Source organism: Rutidosis leptorrhynchoides, chromosome 10 (genome assembly GCF_046630445.1).
Source record: "Rutidosis leptorrhynchoides isolate AG116_Rl617_1_P2 chromosome 10, CSIRO_AGI_Rlap_v1, whole genome shotgun sequence".
In the NCBI taxonomy this organism is placed as follows: Eukaryota; Viridiplantae; Streptophyta; class Magnoliopsida; order Asterales; family Asteraceae; genus Rutidosis; species Rutidosis leptorrhynchoides.
Genome location: NC_092342.1, coordinates 51515833 through 51536653, shown reverse-complemented (window position 1 = coordinate 51536653; position 20821 = coordinate 51515833). Strand labels below are relative to the sequence as shown.

General features: G+C 34.6%; 1 protein-coding gene across 1 annotated transcript; it reads right to left on the bottom strand.

The window, feature by feature from the left end:
* Nucleotides 1–236: 236 nt before the first annotated feature.
* On the bottom strand, nucleotides 237–13486 carry LOC139870272 (uncharacterized). Its single transcript, XM_071858106.1, has 13 exons — nucleotides 13376–13486; nucleotides 11878–11939; nucleotides 10873–10975; nucleotides 10590–10726; nucleotides 10072–10142; nucleotides 9144–9244; nucleotides 4853–4914; nucleotides 4252–4328; nucleotides 2740–4096; nucleotides 2058–2328; nucleotides 1881–2016; nucleotides 883–1613; nucleotides 237–782 (listed from the first exon to the last, which is right to left on the bottom strand). Exons 1-13 carry the CDS (start codon nucleotides 13484–13486, stop codon nucleotides 237–239), a joined length of 3765 nt encoding a protein of 1254 aa, XP_071714207.1.
* Between the last annotated feature and the right edge of the window lie 7335 nt (nucleotides 13487–20821).

Genomic DNA, 20821 nt, shown 5'->3' with positions numbered 1-20821 from the left:
AAGGTCACGTGTGAAACATGTGATCCTCTTTATTTACACTTGCAAGTGCAACTCATGTGTATCTATGACAATCCCCTCTTCTTGAAACAATTTTTGTCCTCAAGAATTAGCAGGATAAAGATCAAAAGCTAGAAACCTGCGGATAATGTCATCGACTGGCTCCTAAGTAGCATCTTCAACATTGCCATTTTGCCACTGAACTAAGACATAAATGACACCCCTGTTGTTTTTCTTCATCAACTTTCGATCCAAAATTTTATAGGGACAGGTGACAAGTGACCTTCATCACTCACGTGTGGTAACCAACCCGTAACTGGTGGAGTATCTCCTTTGTACAACTTCAATTGAGACACGTGAAAGACACAATGAATGCGTGAAGTATCTGGTAAGAGCAGCTTGTAAGCTACCTCCCCTATTCGAGTAATAATACGAAATGGTCCATAGTACTTTGGTGATAGTTTATGCTGTTTATCTCCTCGTAATGTAAGCTGGCGATATGGCTGCAGCTTCACAAACACCCAATCATTCACAGCAAAAACTCTGTCAGTGCACTTACGATCTGCAAAGACCTTCATACGTTCTTGAGCACGCTTGAGGTGGAATTTCAAAACAGAAATAGCTTGCTCACGTAACCTGACTTTCGCCTTTTGTATATGTAATCGGTTGAGGAGGGCTTTGGCCATAAACAATCTCATATGGAGTGGTGTTAGTTGAGTGGTGGAAATTGGTGTTATACCAATACTCGGCAAGAGGTAACCAATGAGTCCAATCTTTTGGGTTGTCTGATGTCATACAACGTAAGTAATATTCCAAACCCATATTAACACTCTCCGTTTGACCATCGGTTTGAGGGTGATATGCCGTTGAAAAATGTAGGCTTACTTTGAGTAATTTGAAGAGTTCTTTCCAAACTAAACTCAAGAAAACCTTATCATGGTCACTTACAATGACTTTAGGTAAGCCATGTAATCGATAAATGGTATCAAGGAATGCTTTTGCCACATGAGCTGCTGTGAACGGATGAGCCAATGGGGTAAAATGGGCATATTTACTTAAGCGATCAACCACCACAAAAATGACCGTTTTTCCCATCGATAAGGGTAAAATTTCGATGAAATCCATGGAGATGTCAGTCCAAATGCACTCGGGAATGGGTAGAGGCTGAAGTAAACCTGGATACATGCTTAAATCAGCCTTGCATCCTTGGCAAGTAACGCATTCACGTATATATTGTTTGATGAAGTTGCGTAGCTTTTTCCAATAGAAGCAGTAATTTACTTTTTGAAATGTCGAGCTAACACCCGAATGACCTCCTGATGCATCATTATGGAAGTGTTGCACAATGGCTCTACGCAATGACAAATCATTACCAACCACCAATCGAGCTTTCCTTGTCAATCGATCATTGGTAATAACATAATGTTTGGAAGAAGCTGGATTCATAATCAACTTTGCTTTCAACTGTTGCAAATCTATATCGTTCTCCACACTTGTTATCACTTTATCTTCAATATCAGTTAGGATAGATGTCACACATAATGCAAATAATTGATTCCCATGTTCCACTCGTGATAATGCATCTGCGGCACCATTTTCACTACCCCTTTTATACACTATTTCATAGTCATAACCCATTAATTTTAGAAGCCACTTCACTTGTGTGGACGTGGAGATACGCTGATCCAAAAGATGTTTCAAACTCACGTGGTCCGTTTGAATTTTAAAATGTCGATCTAATAAGTATACGCGCCAGCGTTCAAGGGCATAGATGACGGCTAAGAATTATTTTTCATACTTGGACAAGATTTGGTGACGTTTAGAAAGTGTTTTGCTTAGATATGCAATTGGATGTCCTCGTTGTTGTAAAACAGCACCTATACCACATCCTGATGCGTCCGTTTCAATCACAAACTCATCATCGAAGTTGGGAAGTGCCAACACAGGCGCATGTTGCATAGCAACCTTCAACATTTCAAATGCACGTTTTGCTTCCTCATTCCACCCGAATGCGTCTTTCTTTAACAAGCGTGTAAGGGGCTGACTTATAGAAGCATAACCCTTGATAAATCTTCGATGATAAATCTTCGATAATAGCCAGTTAAACCCAACAAGCCACGAAGTTGTTTGAACATTTTCGGTTCAGGCCATGTCACCATTGCTTCGACTTTAGTTGGGTCTGTAGATACCCCTTCCAGTGATATAACATGTCCCAAGTATTCAACTTCGGATGTAGCAAATACACACTTGGTTTTCTTTGCAAATAAAGTGTGAGAACGCATAGTGTTGAGGACTAATCTTAAATGTTCCTCAGGATGTTCGATACTTGCACTATAAACAAGTATATCATCGAAAAAAACCAAAGTGAACTTGCGTAAGTATGGCCGAAATACCTCATTCATCAAAGATTGAAAAGTGGATGGTGCATTTGTCAAGCCGAAAGGCATGACTAAAAACTCATAATGACCCGTGTGAGTTCGAAAAGCCGTCTTTGCAATGTCATCATCGAACATACGATTTTGATGATAACCCGATCTAAGGTCAAGTTTGGAAAATACTTTGGATCCACTTAGTTCGTCTATAAGCTCTTCTATAATAGGAATGGGAAATCGATCTTTTATGGTGTGCTTATTAAGTTGTCGATAATCGACACACATATGCCACGTGCCATATTTTTTCTTGACCATAACAATGGGAGCTGAAAACGGGCTTTAACTATGTCGAACAACCCCAGACTCTAACAGCTCATTAACCATGATTTCGATCGCATCTTTTTGCGTGGGTGGGTGTGGATATCGCCGAATATTTATGGGTTGAGTGCCCTCCATAAGTGGAATTATGTGGTCACAATTTCTTTTGGGAGGTAACTGTGAAGGCACTTGAAAAATGTCATCATATTCCTTGAGTAAAGGAGCAAGATAACTTGGAAAATGGGCTTGTGGACGTGCTACACTTTTAGACAAGTTTTTCCCATTCGACCATTTAGCTGCAACTCGACTCAGCCCCTGTAGCTCAACTCGTTTTCCTTTGTACATAAAAGCCGTTCGTAACTTTTCAAAATTCCAAGTAATATTGCCCAACGTTTCTAACCATTGTATGCCTAATACCATTTCACATCCCCCCAAAGGTAACAACATCATATTACTTGAGAAACTATGACCATCAATGGACCAAGATAGATGTTCACATTTTGATGTGCTAACTATTTGGTTACCTCCTGGAACTCCAACATACAACGGGTCTATAGTTTTCAATCGACACCCCAAACGTTTACCGGTGCCCAAATCTAAGAAGTTATGAGTACTACCCGAGTCGATCAAAATATGCACCTTTTGATTGTTAATTTGACCCACAACCCTCATAGTTTGGTATGTACTTGTGCCATTCAACGCATTTAAAGAAATATGAGGTAAACTTGACTCATCCCCACCATAACCTGCCCCATCCAATTCGACACCCTGCTCGGAATTTTGTACCTCAAAAGCATCTAATCTATCTTCGGGTCCCATCACTTCTAAAGCATACAATTGGCCACTACACTTATGACCCAGTGTATATCGTTGATCACAGTAAAAACAAAGGTTTTTAGCCCTTTTTTCTTCATACTCCTTTTGTGACAAACGCTTTTTAGTGGAAAATTGATCACTGTTTTTAGCTACACTGTTATGAGGTGTATTTGTCAAAGTTAATTGCTTTTCAACTCCAGTTAACTCAGCTATCTTAGACGTACTTGGTGGTGTCGAACAACTGTTTCTTACCATATAACTATTAGAATAAGATTTTGGTGCAGGTAAAATAGAATTATACCTCTTCTTAGATGCTGCTATTGTATCTTCTTGAAGTTTAGCTAATCGAAATGCATCTTCGAGTGATCTTGGATTAAACCTTCTAACCATTAACTCTATCTCCTTTTGTAAACCTCCTAAAAAGAAGCTGATCATCTGTTGATGAGTTAGTTCTACCTTGTTCAATAACAACTCGTATTCTTCATAATAAGCTCGAACCATTCCCGTTTGACGCATATTCTTTAATTCTGATAACGGATCTTCAACTGTGGTACAGAATCTTTTCAATAACGCATCTTCATATACTGCCCAGCCTATGTGTTCACCATTAATTCGAACAAATTGTTGATGACACGTTAACGCTTTGTCATACATGTGAATGGATGCGATTCGGACCTTTCTTGTTCTTCAACATGATCGACTGTAAAAAACTGATTACATCGATAAAGCCATCCCTTTACATCACTACCTTCAAACTTAGGAAACTCTAATCTGGTCAAACGTGTCAATTGCTGGTTTCCCCTATTCCCTTGTCGATCACCAATTCTGAATTGATGAAGTTCACTAGTGAAATATTGATGCTCAAGCAACACTGCATCAATTCTTTTAACGCCTTTTATACGATAGATTTTTTTTTTTTAAAGTTAAGTTTCTGCCCAGACAAAGGCAACCGCGGCGTGACACACAATGGAAATTTGACCCATGTTTAGCTGCCTTTCTGTTACCAAATCAAGCTTTATGCCGCGGCGCGACACCATTTGCCGCGGTGCGACATTACCCGGGAGCTGGAACTATCCAGCAACTTAATAACTAAAACCACATTTTTACCAAGTCATTAACTCGAAACACACCAAATCATCATAGAGCATATTTAAACTTGATAAAACCAGTTTCTAACATCATTCGACACTACAAACATCATTTACGTCAAGAAAACGCGTTTACACATTTCAAATACATCATTAGGTCCCAAAACTTGACGACATCATAAATGACAAGTACAAAAGACTCGGCGTTGATAAGCGGTACCAATAGAGCTTGATTCAAAAGAGACTTGCATTACCACTTACTCTAATGCCACTGCTCCTCTAACTTCAAACGGGTTCCTTGCCTTCACGATGACTTTTCGTTCCTAAAAACATAAAACATCACGGGGGTAAGCTTTTACACTTAGTGAGTTATAGGCGAATAATATAGCATTAAACATTGGGCATAACAATCACATTACTTGTCTTTCAACCTAACGGTTGCTTACTTACTTTCGGATCCGACTAATCACTTACCATAGACATAACTTATTAGGCCAACCCTGGTAATTATGTCTAAGCTAGCCATAGGCATACTCTTATGCCTAAGCTACTTTAACCACATTTCGATCATACACATACACATAGACACCCCAAAGTGTCTAAGCTAAACCATCCATAGACAAGATTACTAAGCAACCTTAATAATCTTGCCTAAGCTAAAAATCATCCATAGATATAATTATTAGGCGAACCTAATAATTCTATCTAAGCTACTCAACTAGTGCACTTAGTCATTACTCTCTTGCACGGATGCAATCCGAGAACACTAAGCCACTCTTGACCCGCCCAATTTATCCCCTATAAACTCACCTTGATTAAACGGATTTCCTTGATCACTTGAGGCTCCTTTACCTTGATTAGCACCTATACATGAGCTAATCTCATCAATAACATAATTCAATCAAAATTACAACATTCATAAACTTCCACACCTTCATACACTTATACATTGACTTAACCCCCTATTTGCTACCATATACACATAAACACTTACAACAATGCAACATTTCATGTATAAGCTTTCTTCTTCATAAATTTCAACTAAAACACATAAACATTTCATTGAGGCATTTCATCAAACACCTAGTGTGCATGACTTGATTCTAAGCTAGAACATCATCAAATTCACCATCTTCATATCACAAACACAAAATGCAAGTTCATACATGAATTTACTTCCAAAATCACTAACAAATTCGTTTTAAATCATACAAGTGTGCACAATTTCAACAAACAACAACCTTTAAGCTAGAGATTCATCACAAACACTCAATATTAGCAATACTTAGACATAAACATTCATACCTTGTCTCTAGGGACTCAAGAACCCTAATTGTGCATAAAGAAGAAGAATGTGAAGATTTAAAGCTTGCTAGAATGATTAAGGCACACTAGATTGCACCAATTTCTAATTGCATGAACAAAATTTCTTCAATTGAAGACTCCCTCTTCTTCCTCCTTGTTGAGTCGACATATACAACACACACATACACTTCTGTATTATTTTTTTGCAACTGAAATTAATTTATCAGTATTTTACTTCTTTTTATTAAAATAATTTTATCTTATTTGCACTTTCTACCCTCCCCACCAAAACTCTATCATGGGAGGTCCTAAATTCTAACTTTTCATCTCTAGCCCCCTTCCAACTTAACTAACAAACATTAACTATTATCCATTTAATTAAAATAAATCATACCATCCAACTACTTAATAATTAAATTATATAAAATAATACCTTAATTAATTGGGATGTTACAACTCTCCCCCTCTTGGATTGTTCGCGTCCTCGCGAACCATTCTTGATGCAACGATGGGTAATACTTCATAAACCATTCTTCGGGTTCCCACGTACATTCGGAACCCTTTCTAAATTTCCATAACACTTTCAATAACATCACCGACTTATTTCTTAATTGCTTAACCTTTTGATCCAAAATCTTTATTGGCTTTTCCGCATATCTTAACTTATCATCGACCTCAATCTCACTCAAAGGAACATAAGTTGATTCATCCGCCAAACACTTCCTCAATTGAGACACATGAAACGTGTTGTGAATATTACTCAATTCATCGGGTAAAGCTAAATGATAGGCTACCTTCCCGACTTTTGTCACTATCTCAAATGGTCCCACAAACCTTGGACCCAATTTTCCCCTTTTTCTAAAACGAATAATACCCTTCCATGGGGAAATTTTTAGCATTACCTTATCACCCACTTGAAATTCTATCGGCTTCCTCCTTTTATCTACATAAGACTTTTGTCGATCTTGTGCCGCCTTCATTCTTTCACGAATTTGATCTATCATTTCGGTTGTTTGTTGTACTATTTCCGTGCTTCCTAATTCCCTTTGACCCACTTCACCCCAACATATTGGGGTTCTACATCTCCTTCCATACAACATCTCATAAGGCACCATTCCGATCATAGAATGATAACTATTATTATACGAAAATTCAACTAAAGGTAGGTGAGCATCCCAACTACCACCAAAATCAATGACGCACGCCCTTAACATATCCTCAAGAGTTTGGATAGTTCGCTCACTTTGACCATCCGTTTGTGGGTGAAATGCGGTACTCACATGCAACTTAGTACCCATCTCTTCTTGAAACTTTCTCCAATATCATGAGGTAAATTGAGTTTCGCGGTCCGAAACAATGGAAACCGGTACTCCATGTCTTGCTACAACCTATTTCATATACAATTTGGACATTGCTTCCGACGATGAAGCTTCCCTTATTGCCAAAAATAACGCACTCTTAGTTAATCTATCAACAATAACCCAAATTGCGTCGTGTTGTCGAGGGGTCTTAGGCAACTTAGTCACTAAATCCATTGTAATATGTTCCCATTTCCAAATCAGTACTTCTAATGGTTGCATCTTACCGTAAGGCATTTGATGATCGGCTTTCACTTGAAGACAAGTAAGACATTTATGCACATACTTAACTATATCCCTCTTCATTCCCGGCCACCAATAGTCTTTCCTTAGATCTCTATACATTTTCGTAGCACCGGGGTGAATTGAATACTTAGATTTGTGAGCTAAGTCAAGGAGCTCACTTCTAACACCACTTTGTAAAGGTACCCAAATTCTCCCATATCTAAGCCTTAGACCACGAGAATCTATTATAAAATCATTAACTTGCCCCTTGATTCTTTCTTTTCTCACGTTTTCGGGTGATAATGCTTCACCTTGTGCAACTCGGATACTATCAAATATTTGAGGTGATACTACCATAGCCAAACTCGTTATCTTAATCGGTTGGTGACTCGACTTCCTACTAAGAGCATCCGCCACTACGTTAGCCTTCCCGGGGTGATACAAATTTCACAATCATAATCTTTCACCAAGTCGAGCCCTCTCCTTTGCCTATCATTCAAATCCCTTTGATCGAATAAATATTTTAGGTTCTTATGATCGGTATAAATAGAGAACTTAACACCATAAAGATAATAACGCCAAATTTTCAAAGCAAAAACCACGGCCGTTAATTCTAAATCATGCGTGGGATAACGTTTTTCATGTTCGTTCAATTATCGGGACGCATAAGCTATGACTTTCCCATTTTGCATTAACACACACCCAAAATGTTTCTTGGAAGCATCGCAATAAACCGTCATATTCTCATTCTCTTCCGGTAAAACTAGTATAGGAGCTTGAACAAGTTTCTCCTTAAGGAGTTGAAACGCTTGTTCTTGCTTTTCTTCCCATCTCCAAGGCACACTTTTACGAGTCAACTTTGTGAGTGGGGTGGCTATTCTAGAAAAATCTTGTATAAACCATCAATAATACCCCGCTAAGCCTAGAAAACTCCTAACTTCGGTGAGATTTGTAGGTGGTTCCCATCTCATTATCGCCTCAAACTTTACCGGATCAACACAAATACCCTTCTTATTAATGACATGTCCCAAAAATTGAACTTCACGAAGCCAAAAATCGCATTTAGAGAACTTATCAAACAACTTTTCTCTTCTTAAAGTTTCTAATACTTGTCGAAAATGCACCGCATGCTCCTCTTCCCCTTTAGAATACACCAAAATATCATCAATAAATACAATCACAAACATATCGAGCATCGGTCGACAAACCCTATTCATCAAATCCATAAACGCGGCCGGAGCATTAGTTAACCCAAAAGGCATAACCACAAATTCATAATGACCATACCTTGTACGAAAAGCCATTTTAGGGGTATCTTCTTCCCTCACCTTTAATTGATGATAACCCGATCTTAGATCTATCTTTGAAAAGAAACATGCACCTTGTAATTGATCAAACAAATCATCTATCCTCGGCAATGGATATTTATTTTTAATAGTAACCTTATTCAATTCACGATAATCTATACACATTCTCATTGTCCCATCCTTCTTTTTCACAAACAAAACCGGAGCTCCCCAAGGTGAACTACTAGGACTTATAAAACCTTTATCTATCAAATCTTGTAGTTGAGTCATCATTTCTCTCATTTCCGACGGGGCTAATCGATAAGGTGCTTTAGCAATTGGCGTGGCTCCGGGAATTAAATCTATTCTGAACTCTACCTCTCGTTCTGGAGGTACACAGGGCAACTCATTCGGAAACACATCCGGAAACTCATTAACTATCGGTACATCACTTAATTCAACAACCTTCTTTGAATCATCTACCACATGTGCCAAAAATGCACAACACCCATGAGACATAAATCTATTAGCCCTAGCATACGTGCATATAGGAATAGCACGCCTAGCCCGTTCCCTATAAATCCATATAACTTTCCCACTTGGTGATTGAACTAACACAATTTTCTTACGGCACAAAATTATCCCTTCATTGTCATCTAGCCAATCCATACCCACAATTACTTGAAATTCTCCCATGTGCATGGGTATTAAATTTATAACAAACTTTTCATCATCCAAAATAATTTCACATCCTTTAATGATACTATACACCATGACGGTTTTATTATCAGCTATCTCAACCTCTAAAGGATGCTCTAACATACTTGGGGTCATGTCAAAATGTTTACAAAAAGAATGAGAAACAAACGACCGCGTAGCACCGGAATCAAACAAAATATGCGCAGGTAAAGAGTTTACAATAAAGGTACCTGACACCACATTTTGGGACTCCTTCGCTTCAAGTGCGGTAATCTGATGAGCTCGGGCTCTTGGTCGGCTATCACTAGTCTTCGGTTCCGTCTTAACCTCCTTCTTAACACTACCACTAGCTAAATCCTTCTTATACTCCGGACATTCGGCTTGAAAGTGAACCTTTTCAAAACAATAATAACACTGTTCACCCTTCTTAGGACATTCGGCGACCCTATGATCCGGCTTCCCACATGAATAACAATCGGTAGTTCCCGCTTTACACTCACCCGCATGATTCTTACCACACCTATTACACGACTTCACTTCTTTACCACCATTCTTTCCCGACATAAAACCCCTTTCGACTTGTGCGGGGACTCGAAATTAAACTTACCTTTCTTCGTGCTCATACTTTGCGTTGACTTTGAATCTTGCTCTAACTTTCGTTTAAACGCCGCTTTCTTCCTAAGTTCATGTTCCCTCACAAGAGCCCTATTCATCATTTCGGCTAAAGTCTTATAAGTGCTCTTATCAATAAACTCACTTATTTCGGGGTTTAACTTCTCATGATAGTGATCCATCATCAATTTGGGACTTGAAACAAAGTCCGGGAAAAACCGGGACTTATCATTAAACTCGGCATTAAACTCGGTCACCGATTTACTTCCATGTTCGATATTCATGAATTCGGATTTCAACCTACTAACTTCGGCGGGTGGAGCAAATTGAGTCATAAACATTTCACGAAACTTGTCCCACGAAAAACTTGTAGCTACGTCTCGCCCATGAGACTTAACTATGAAATTCCACCATTCATAACCACTTCCTTTCATTTGATGAGCCGCGTAAATTACCTTTAAGTGCGCGGGGCATTCACATAACATAAAAGTTTCTTCTATCTCATCAATCTACCTTTGACTAACAATCGGATCAACTTTACCATGAAACTCTGGTGGATGACAATTTGCAAAGTTTTTGTACTCAAAACGATCATCTTTTCTTCTCGGGGCTTCTACTTCTTCCTGTCTTACCCCACTTCCCCTTCTCCTCTTAAGGTAGGATTATTGGTCATGAGAGTTTTTAACTTTTCATCCAATTGATCATTTATCAACGTCTTTATCTTTTCTAAGAGGGTTGGGGTTTATCGTATCAAAGCTTGTCCTATTTGTCCCGAGATATCATTTGGCATAGTAACCTCATCGGATTCATTTTGTGAGCCTTCAATAGACTCCATTGATGGCGTGTGGACGTACTCATCGTCCTCATCATTACCTCTGTTTAGGGATATGATAGCCATTCTGAAACAAAACACCCAACTCATTAGTTCAAATACCTGCATCATTGTTTATCATAACCAAGCAAACCAAAAGAATTCCTAACTTAATTCACCATGACCATAGTAGACGTTCATGCGTACTAAAATGAAGTAATGACAATGGCCTGTTGTCACTACACCATCTTATTACGCATTTAATCCATTATGACCCATGGCTAATGAGTATTAAACTCCTTACTTAAATCAACCATGATCTTAGCGTTACACTACAAGTCTCGTCAACGACTCTATCCTATGGAGCATGGCACAATCATTCGACCTTAACATTCATGCAAGTCCTAAACCGCTTACCCTTTAACAACAATGGTTTAAGCCTAGATAATCCCTATCGTGGGTTATCCAAGTCCCTTAAACCACAGCTCTAATACCAACTTTCAATGCCTTTTATACGATAGAAATATTTTTTTTTTAAAAGTTAAGTTTCTTCCCAGACAAAGGCAATTGCCGCGGCGCGGCTCCTTTGGTCGCAGCGCGACACACAATGGAATTTTGACCCATGTTTAGCTGCCTTTCTGTTACCAAATCAAGCTTTATGCCGCGGCGCGTCACCATTTTCCGCGGCGCGACATTACACGGGAGCTGGAACTATCCAGCAACTTAATAACTAAAACCACATTTTTACCAAGTCATTAACTCGAAACACACCAAATCATCATAGAGCATATTTAAACTTGATAAAACCAGTTTCTAACATCATTCGACACTACAAACATCCTTTACGTCAAGAAAACGCGTTTACACATTTCAAATACATCATTAGGTCCCAAAACTTGACGACATCATAAATGACAAGTACAAAAGACTCGGCGTTGATAAGCGGTACCAATAGAGCTTGATTCAAAAGAGACTTGCATTACCACTTACTCTAATGCCACGGCTCCTCTAACTTCAAACGGGTTCCTTGCCTTCACGATGACTTTTCGTTCCTAAAAACATAAAACATCACGGGGGTAAGCTTTTACACTTAGTGAGTTATAGGCGAATAATATAGCATAAAACATTGGGCATAACAATCACATTACTTGTCTTTCAACCTAACGGTTGCTTACTTACTTTCGGATCCGACTAATCACTTACCATAGACATAACTTATTAGGCCAACCCTAGTAATTATGTCTAAGCTAGCCATAGGCATACTCTTATGCCTAAGCTACTTTAACCACATTTCGATCATACACATACACATAGACACCCGAAAGTGTCTAAGCTAAACCATCCATAGACAAGATTACTAAGCAACCTTAATAATCTTGCCTAAGCTAAACATCATCCATAGATATAATTATTAGGCGAACCTAATAATTCTATCTAAGCTACTCAACTAGTGCACTTAGTCATTACTCTCTTGCACGGATGCAATCCGAGAACACTAAGCCACTCTTGACCAGCCCAATTTACCCCCTATAAACTCACCTTGATTAAACGGATTTCCTTGATCACTTGAGGCTCCTTTACCTTGATTAGCACCTATACATGAGCTAATCTCATCAATAACATAATTCAATCAAAATTACAACATTCATAAACTTCCACACCTTCATACACTTATACATTGACTTAACCCCCTATTTGCTACCATATACACATAAACACTTACAACAATGCAACATTTCATGTATAAGCTTTCTTCTTCATAAATTTCAACTAAAACACATAAACATTTCATTGAGGCATTTCATCAAACACCTAGTGTGCATGACTTGATTCTAAGCTTGAACATCATCAAATTCACCATCTTCATATCACAAACACAAAATGCAAGTTCATACATGAATTTACTTCCAAAATCACTAACAAATTCGTTTTAAATCATACAAGTGTGCACAATTTCAACAAACAACAACCTTTAAGCTAGAGATTCATCACAAACACTCAATATTAACAATACTTAGATATAAACATTCATACCTTGTCTCTAGGGACTCAAGAACCTTAATTGTGCACAAAGAAGAAGAATTTGAAGATTTAAAGCTTGCTAGAATGATTAAGGCACACTAGATTGCACCAATTTCTAATTGCATGAACAAAATTTCTTCAATTGAAGACGCCCTCTTCTTCCTCCTTGTTGAGTCGACATATACAACACACACATACACTTCTGTATTATTTTTTTGCAACTGATATTCATTTATCAGTATTTTACTTCTTTTTATTAAAATAATTTTTTCTTATTTGCACTTTCTACCCTCCCCACCAAAACTCTATCATGGAAGGTCCTAAATTCTAACTTTTCATCTCTAGCCCCCTTCCAACTTAACTAACAAACATTAACTATTATCCATTTAATTAAAATAAATCATACCATCCAATTACTTAATAATTAAATTATATAAAATAATACCTTAATTAATTGGGATGTTACAACTCGTTCATTTGTGCGTGCATTCTTATCAATCGTCGTTTGATTCATCTCTGCTATTGCAGCCCTAATTGATTCAAGCGCTTCATCTCCTGATCTAGTCGCCATCACCATCGTTAGGAAGAAAAAAAAATTAAACCCTAATTTCGTCAGATTTTGAACCGAATCGAACTGAAATCGGTCTCAGGTGGCTCTTGATACCAATTGATTTGATCAAACTGAGTTCAATCGAATCATGATAGTTGCAGCTACGATCGGGCAATATAGAATTAAGAAACAATTGCGAAATCGATAGCCAAAGTGATTTATTGAACACAAATCACAGTTACAGAAATTTTGAGAGAGAAAAGTATTGTTACTTCATGAACTAACTACTAACTAACGCAATTCAGTTATTTAACATCTACTCTGCTGGAACTAGCTTAACAACTTTTGACGGAACGAAACAGAAATGAAGAGTCAGCTCCAGAAGCAAAGAATCAGGTCAAGGTCACGTGTGAAACATGTGATCATCTTTATTTACACTTGCACGTGCAACTCACGTGTATCTATGACACATGTTTGAAGATAAATATTTTATCTTACAATTGTGATATTTGTGCTATCGATTTGACTTAAAAGATTGACATATATTGCTACAATACTAAACTAATATTGAAATACGATTGCTTCTATATAGTATTTGGTTGTGTTGAATTTTTATTTGTTATTTAGTTGATTTTGTAGGACAAGACGTGCAACGCACGAGCATTGCCGTCTAGTTTGTCAAATAATTGTTTTCCGCTGAGTTTAAGAAAAAAAATAGCCGGTGGCATGCTTACATACTTTTAATAGTAAGTTTGAGTTGTTGTAAGGTTACTAATTAAGATAGTGAGTTGATATTAAATTTGTGTTAACGTTGTAAATAAGCACACTTAAATGATATTATCTATATTAATATTATCGTGTCACTAGAAAGAAAAATATTACGAGTAATTATACTACCAAGTCGAAATGACTGGTGTTAGACGCCAAACATTAGTCAAAGTGAGATTCCGACCCTACGTTGGTGTTATTCCACTAATTTATGGATGAAAACTTAAGACCACATATCACTCGCTCAAGCTTCACCTCACCCTTTGTGATGTCACACTATAAACGCTCTACAAACGTTGTAACGAACATCTGTAATGGAGCATTTGTGGGCGTTGTGTTTGGGTGTTTGTCAAAATAACACGAAAGTGTGATTTTTTTTTCTCAATTATTTTCCTACCATTTTCACCATGTTTTAACCGAACTTTCAATTATATTTTGTCACATTACTCACAAACGTCATCAACAATCTTCCTCGTTATAACTCCTACACTTAATATGTCACATACACCACCCAAAAAATCCCCTCATCCACTCCACGTCAGGTTCACCATCAACAATCTTCCTCATTATAACTCCCACACTTAATATGTCACATAGACCACCCAAAAAATCCCCTCATCCACTCCACGTCAGGTTCATCATCAACTTCATCATTATCCGTGGTCTAGTGACACATGTTAACAATGATTAAATGCACTAAAAGGAGTAACAATTATTACATAAAAAACGTATCAATTATACTCATTAGTTTCCAATTATACATGAATTTTAATTATGATTTGTGTTATTTATGGAAAATTATACTTCAATAAAAGCTCTTATCATGTGTCCTTATCCTAATAATTAAGTATAAAGAAATTTTTATTTATTTGAATTATTAGTGGTCCTATTAATTTTACTATTTCCTTCGTCTTAATTTAATAATCGACTTTTTTTTTCTTAACTTTCACTTTAAATAATTTTTTTGTGTTATATAATACATGATATAAAAAAATTATATGATTAATTAAGTTTTATATGTATTTTTCATTTAGTATAACTTTTATCAAATATTATATAATATAAAAACTTTATTTACAGTCAAAGTTTCGATTAAAATGTCAATCAAGGAGTACTACTAAATTAAGACGGAGGAATAAAACTTAATTATACATTACTACTCTGTTTCCGAGCCTTGCAATGCTTTTGGTTCGATTGTATCTTTGTTCTGAAGCAACCCGTCCCAATCCATAAGGACGAATACAATAACATATGGATACATTGCGAGGTATTTGACCTCTATATGATGCATTTTACAAACATTGCATTCGTTTTTAAAAGACAACTTTTATTACATCGAAAGATGACAGACATTCATACCATTTCTTAATATCCAATCTATAAATGACCTAATCTGTCATTTACTTGACAATAATCTTTATCGAACTCAACAACTTGAATGCAACGTCTTTTGAAATCTGTCATGAAAGACACCAAGTAATATCTTTAAAATGAGCAAATGCACAGCGGAAGATTTGTTTCAAACCTGAGAATAAACATGCTTTCAAGTGTCAACCAAAAGGTTGGTGAGTTCATTAGTTTATCGTAATCAATCATTTCCATAATTTTAATAGACCACAAGATTTCATTTATTCAATAATCATACACTCGCAAGTGTTTAAAATTCATTCATATGGATTGAACACCTGGTAACCGACATTAACAAAATGCATCTAGAATATCCCCAAACATATAAATATCGAAGTACTAAAGCAGTTCAAATTCTCTGACTGAGGCGTGTCAAAGCCCATAGATCTATCTTTAGGATTCGCGTCAATTGGTGGCAATTTTAATAAACACCAATTCTTAGGCTACCAAGTTCAACAAGGACGATATCCGGTATAACAATTCAACCATAAAATGTAGTTTCGATTACTTGTGTCTATTTCGTCAAACATTTATAAAAGTGCATGTATTCTCAGTCCCAAAAATATAAATTGCAAAAGCATTTAAAAAGGGAGCAAATGAAACTCACAATACTGTATTTCGTAGTAAAAATACATATGACGTCATTGAACAAGTGCAAGGTTGGCCTCGGATTCACGAACCTATATTAATTATATATATTCATATGTTGGTCAATATTTGTCTAACAATTTAGGTCAAGTCATAGTGTACCACAATCCTAATGCTCGAGACTAATATGCAAAAGTCAACAAAAGTCAACTTGACCAAAATGACTTCTAAAATCTATACATGTTTATAATATAATTTAAATATAGTCGTTATATGTATTTACATATATTTATCAGATTTTATTAGAGTAATTAATACATGTCATTTATTAATAAAATTTATATTAAAATTTATATATGATAAAAATATATTTTTATATATCTCAAGTAATAAAATGTATTAAGTTCACTTAATATCACAAAAATATAGTGGTATGCATTATTAATGTAATTATATAACGTGTGGCAAAAATATCTTTGTATCACTTATTTATTCAATAAAATAATATTGATAATAATAATAATGAGTAAAAGTTGTATTATTTTGTAATAATAATAATAATAATAATTATTCTACTAATAATAACAATAACAATATTTATATTTACTAATGATGATATTAATTATAATAAAATGATTATTCTAATCATGATAATTTTAATAATAACGAAACTTTTTATTATTAATTGTAATAATAATAATATTTTATAAAAATAATAATTCTATTCAAAATGATAATTTTTAATAATGATAATAATAATGATATTTAATAATAACAATGATATTTATATTAAAATCATAAAAAATGATTGTTTTAATATTAATGATTCTTTTAATAATAATAATAATAACGATAAAAATAATAAAATGATACTTTTGATAAAAATATTGATTATTTTAATAATAATAATAATAATAATAATAATAATAATAATAATAATAATAATAATAATAATAATAATAATAATAATAATAATAATAATAATAATAATAATATTGACTATTAGATTATAATAATAATGATGATAATAATGATGATAACGATAACGATAATGATAACGATAACGATAACGATAACGACGATAGTAATAATAATAATAATCATTTTAACAATAATACATAAAATTATAGATAATTCAATTGACTATATCTTTTAATCCATTCATCGAAACCATCCGAGTTCTACATGAAAAGTTCTTAATTTTTCGCTAGCTTTCCAATGACATGCATATCATATACCTTATCTCAGTAGCATATGTATCTAATTTAGGATTCAACATAACCTATCTAATGACAATATCAAACGTACAAGTCATGCATAATCCTATATACTCGAGCACTAGTCAGGGATACACTATTTATATATAAAAGTTAAGTTATGAGTGCTCACGTATCAATATTGAGATTCAATATTGCAAGAAAGTACGTAGACGCAACGAAAATGATAAACGTTAGGTTGACCTCACGAGCAATACCCTCGAACAATACCCATAACCTCCATAGCTATAACCCATAATTTCCTTAGCTCTATCCTGTTTGAAAACTTATTTTGAAATCGCCTGAACATAACTCAGTCGTAGTATTTTATGTATACTAATAATATCTTGAAATAATACTGAGTAAATATATATATATGTAAATCGATTGAGAGAGTTTAGAGAAATATATTTTCAAGTTTCTATGAAATAATGAAACCTATTGAATTCTATTTATAATAAATTTTTGAATTATTAAAGTTAATTATTAAAGTATGAATTATTAAAGTATGAATTATTAAAGTGAATTATTAAAGTATGAATTATTAAAGTTTGAATTATTAAAGTGAATTATTAAAGTTAAAGTAAAGTGAAAGTAAAGTAAAAAGTAAAGTTAAAGTATAGTAAAATTATAAAACTATGTACGTATAATACGCGTATAAATATATATAATATTAATTTAAATTGTTATATTTATTTAATAAAATAATATATAAATATCGTTATCTTTATCATACTGGTTAAGAAATGGGTTGTCAAAAGTGGTTCCAGATATTTATAAAAGTTATATATGTTTTAATAATAAAGTTCTTTTTAAACTGAAAACGTTTTTGTACGTTTGGAACTAAATCAAATAAATATGATAATTTTGTTTTCCAAAAATAAATATATTTAAGAATCATTTTGTTAAAGGGTTAAAATAATGGAAATCGTTATATCATAGAACGTTTTAGAAAAATAGAATTATATATATTCATAATAGGTTTTAAGTTTTTAAATTACAGTCTGTTGGTGAAGCATGGGATAAAGTCCATAGGTTAAATAAACGTATGAAATCATCTTAATAAAAAATGTCGAGTTACTTAACTTGTCGATATCCAACCTCTAAGTTATTTACACTCCACGTTCTTACTTTCACATTAAATAAAATGAAAGTTAACATAGTTATCTTATCAAGGTCACGAGAAAAATATTATAAAACATGAATTGGAAATTAATCAGGAATTTCCACTAACCCTTGTCTACTTCTCGTTAATTGACACATTTGTTCTTACTTATAAATCACCTTACCATTTTCTGAATGTTGTCAAAAAGAATACATTTCTTAAATCACAGGGGACCTCATAACATAGACTCGTAATCATATCACAATGTATCTGATAATTTAATCATTTAATATTATCTTTTAATTCCGTCGATAAATATATTAAACATATATTGAAACAAATACGTTTATGTAAAGTATTATACATCTAATACTTTTTTAACGTTTTCAATTAATATAACTATATTATATATATCTATATACACATAAATGTTCGTGAATCGTCGAGCACAGTCAAAGGGTAATTGATTACATGAACACATTTCAAAGTTCTTTGAGATTTCAACATTACAGACCTTGCTTATCGTGTCGAAAACATTACATTATTTAAAGATAAAGTTTAAATTTGATCGGAAATTTTTGGGTTGTCACAGTACCTACCCGTTAAAGAAATTTCGTCCCGAAATTTGATTGGGATCGTCATGGCTGACAATAAGTATGTTTTCATGACGCATACAAGCTAAAAATTAGAGTTTTATCATCATCGAGTAATATAGATAAAACAGTTTGATTTTGTGAAGAGTACGAGTGAAGTTATCACAAAAGAGTGAAATGAATAAATGTAGATTCATCATATCTTTTGACGTAGATAGGATTGATTTTCGGAGTTCAAGGGATTTAGAGAAAATCTTCGTAATACGATTTGATTCTTCGGTAATTAAGGAAATTAGGATCTTCTTTGATTAAATGTGATAACATGTCACGATTGCTCTGTCAGATTTTTCGCTATAAATCCACTCCCTTCGTTTCTTTATTTCCACAGCTCACCTTCTCTTCTTCATCCCTCAATTCATACTTTAAAGCATTCATCAATATGCTTCATCCAGTTCTGCTTCTTGATATATTTCTAACTTTCATATCTGTCATTCTTCTTTTTCATCTACCGCTGGAAGAATTTATTTACTTCTACTATACTCTTGGTTTTATAGTGTTTTTTTAGTTCTCCCGCATCTTTATATTGCTATATGCATCGATATATATGGTTTGTAATTTATGTATTGTTGGGCTTTATATCTTCCCTTATATTTCAAAGTCCCTGCATCTGTCTTCAATAATCATTGTCATCCATAGTTAATGCTCTCTCCTATTTGCTGCGATTTATACTCCAATTTCTATTTCGGAGCTTTATTCTTTTGTTTTCTCTTCTTGCCATTAAGCACTGCATGTAATGGTCCAGAATTTGTAGATATGAATTTCAGAATGAACATAGTTAATGTTCTAAGAAGGAAATTGTAATGGAACGATCTTGATTTGTCAAATTACCAGAATACCTCGGAAAAGATCGAATCATCAAGAAAAATATTTTCTTGATATGTTTAGAGGTTAAGTAGAATACAAGAATCGTGTAATCATGGCACATGATGACGTTATGATCTGTGAATCATCACGTTCCATTTAGAAACTCAGCATGACTTACTGTAATATAATCACATTGATCAAGTGTCATTATATTATACTAACTCATGCTTCAGTTCTCAACACTACTTCAAAAGCATTCATATTTTAAGTTCAAATTTTTCAGAATATAGAAACTAAAACAGTTTCCTTTATGATGTAATACAAATAGCGCGAAGAGATAATTGATTTCAGATAAGATGAGTTATGAAAATATCTTCAGAAATATCTAAGATATTTATAATGAAAGATACGATGATATCTTAGAATATCTAAGATCAGAGGATGATGAAGAATATTGTTCGCAAGGGTTTAGAGTCAGGAGCAAGGTATTCGTTAATGACTTCAGCAGACACTGAATCATTTGGATTCTTTGAAGGTAGGTTTAGTCTTTGTGATTTGTCCACAGCCTCCTTCATAGTTTGCTCAATCCATTTTCCAGTTCCAAACCTTCTCTTTTTCTGAGCTTTGCCAACACACTATTCTTTATCATCAATTTTTTTTACTGTTAAGGTCGTTTATGGTTTTTGCTGCTTCATCAGCATTTTTCAAAATTTCGAAAACTAAATCGTAGATTGGGGTGTTTTTCAGAAACTTCACATTCGAAGTATGTAAGTTCAAGAGA

Excerpts from the sequence above, each read along its gene's own strand:
- LOC139870272 (XM_071858106.1), bottom strand. The coding sequence starts at position 13,486 with ATGGTGATGGCGACTAGATCAGGAGATGAAGCGCTTGAATCAATTAGG. Across the intron at positions 11,940-13,375 it reads CACGCACAAATGAACGAGTT|GAACGAAAAGTCATCGTGAA; the intron begins GTAACATCCCAA and ends TTATGTTTTTAG. Across the intron at positions 10,143-10,589 it reads GATCCGATTGTTAGTCAAAG|GAAGAAAGCGGCGTTTAAAC; the intron begins GTAGATTGATGA and ends ACATGAACTTAG.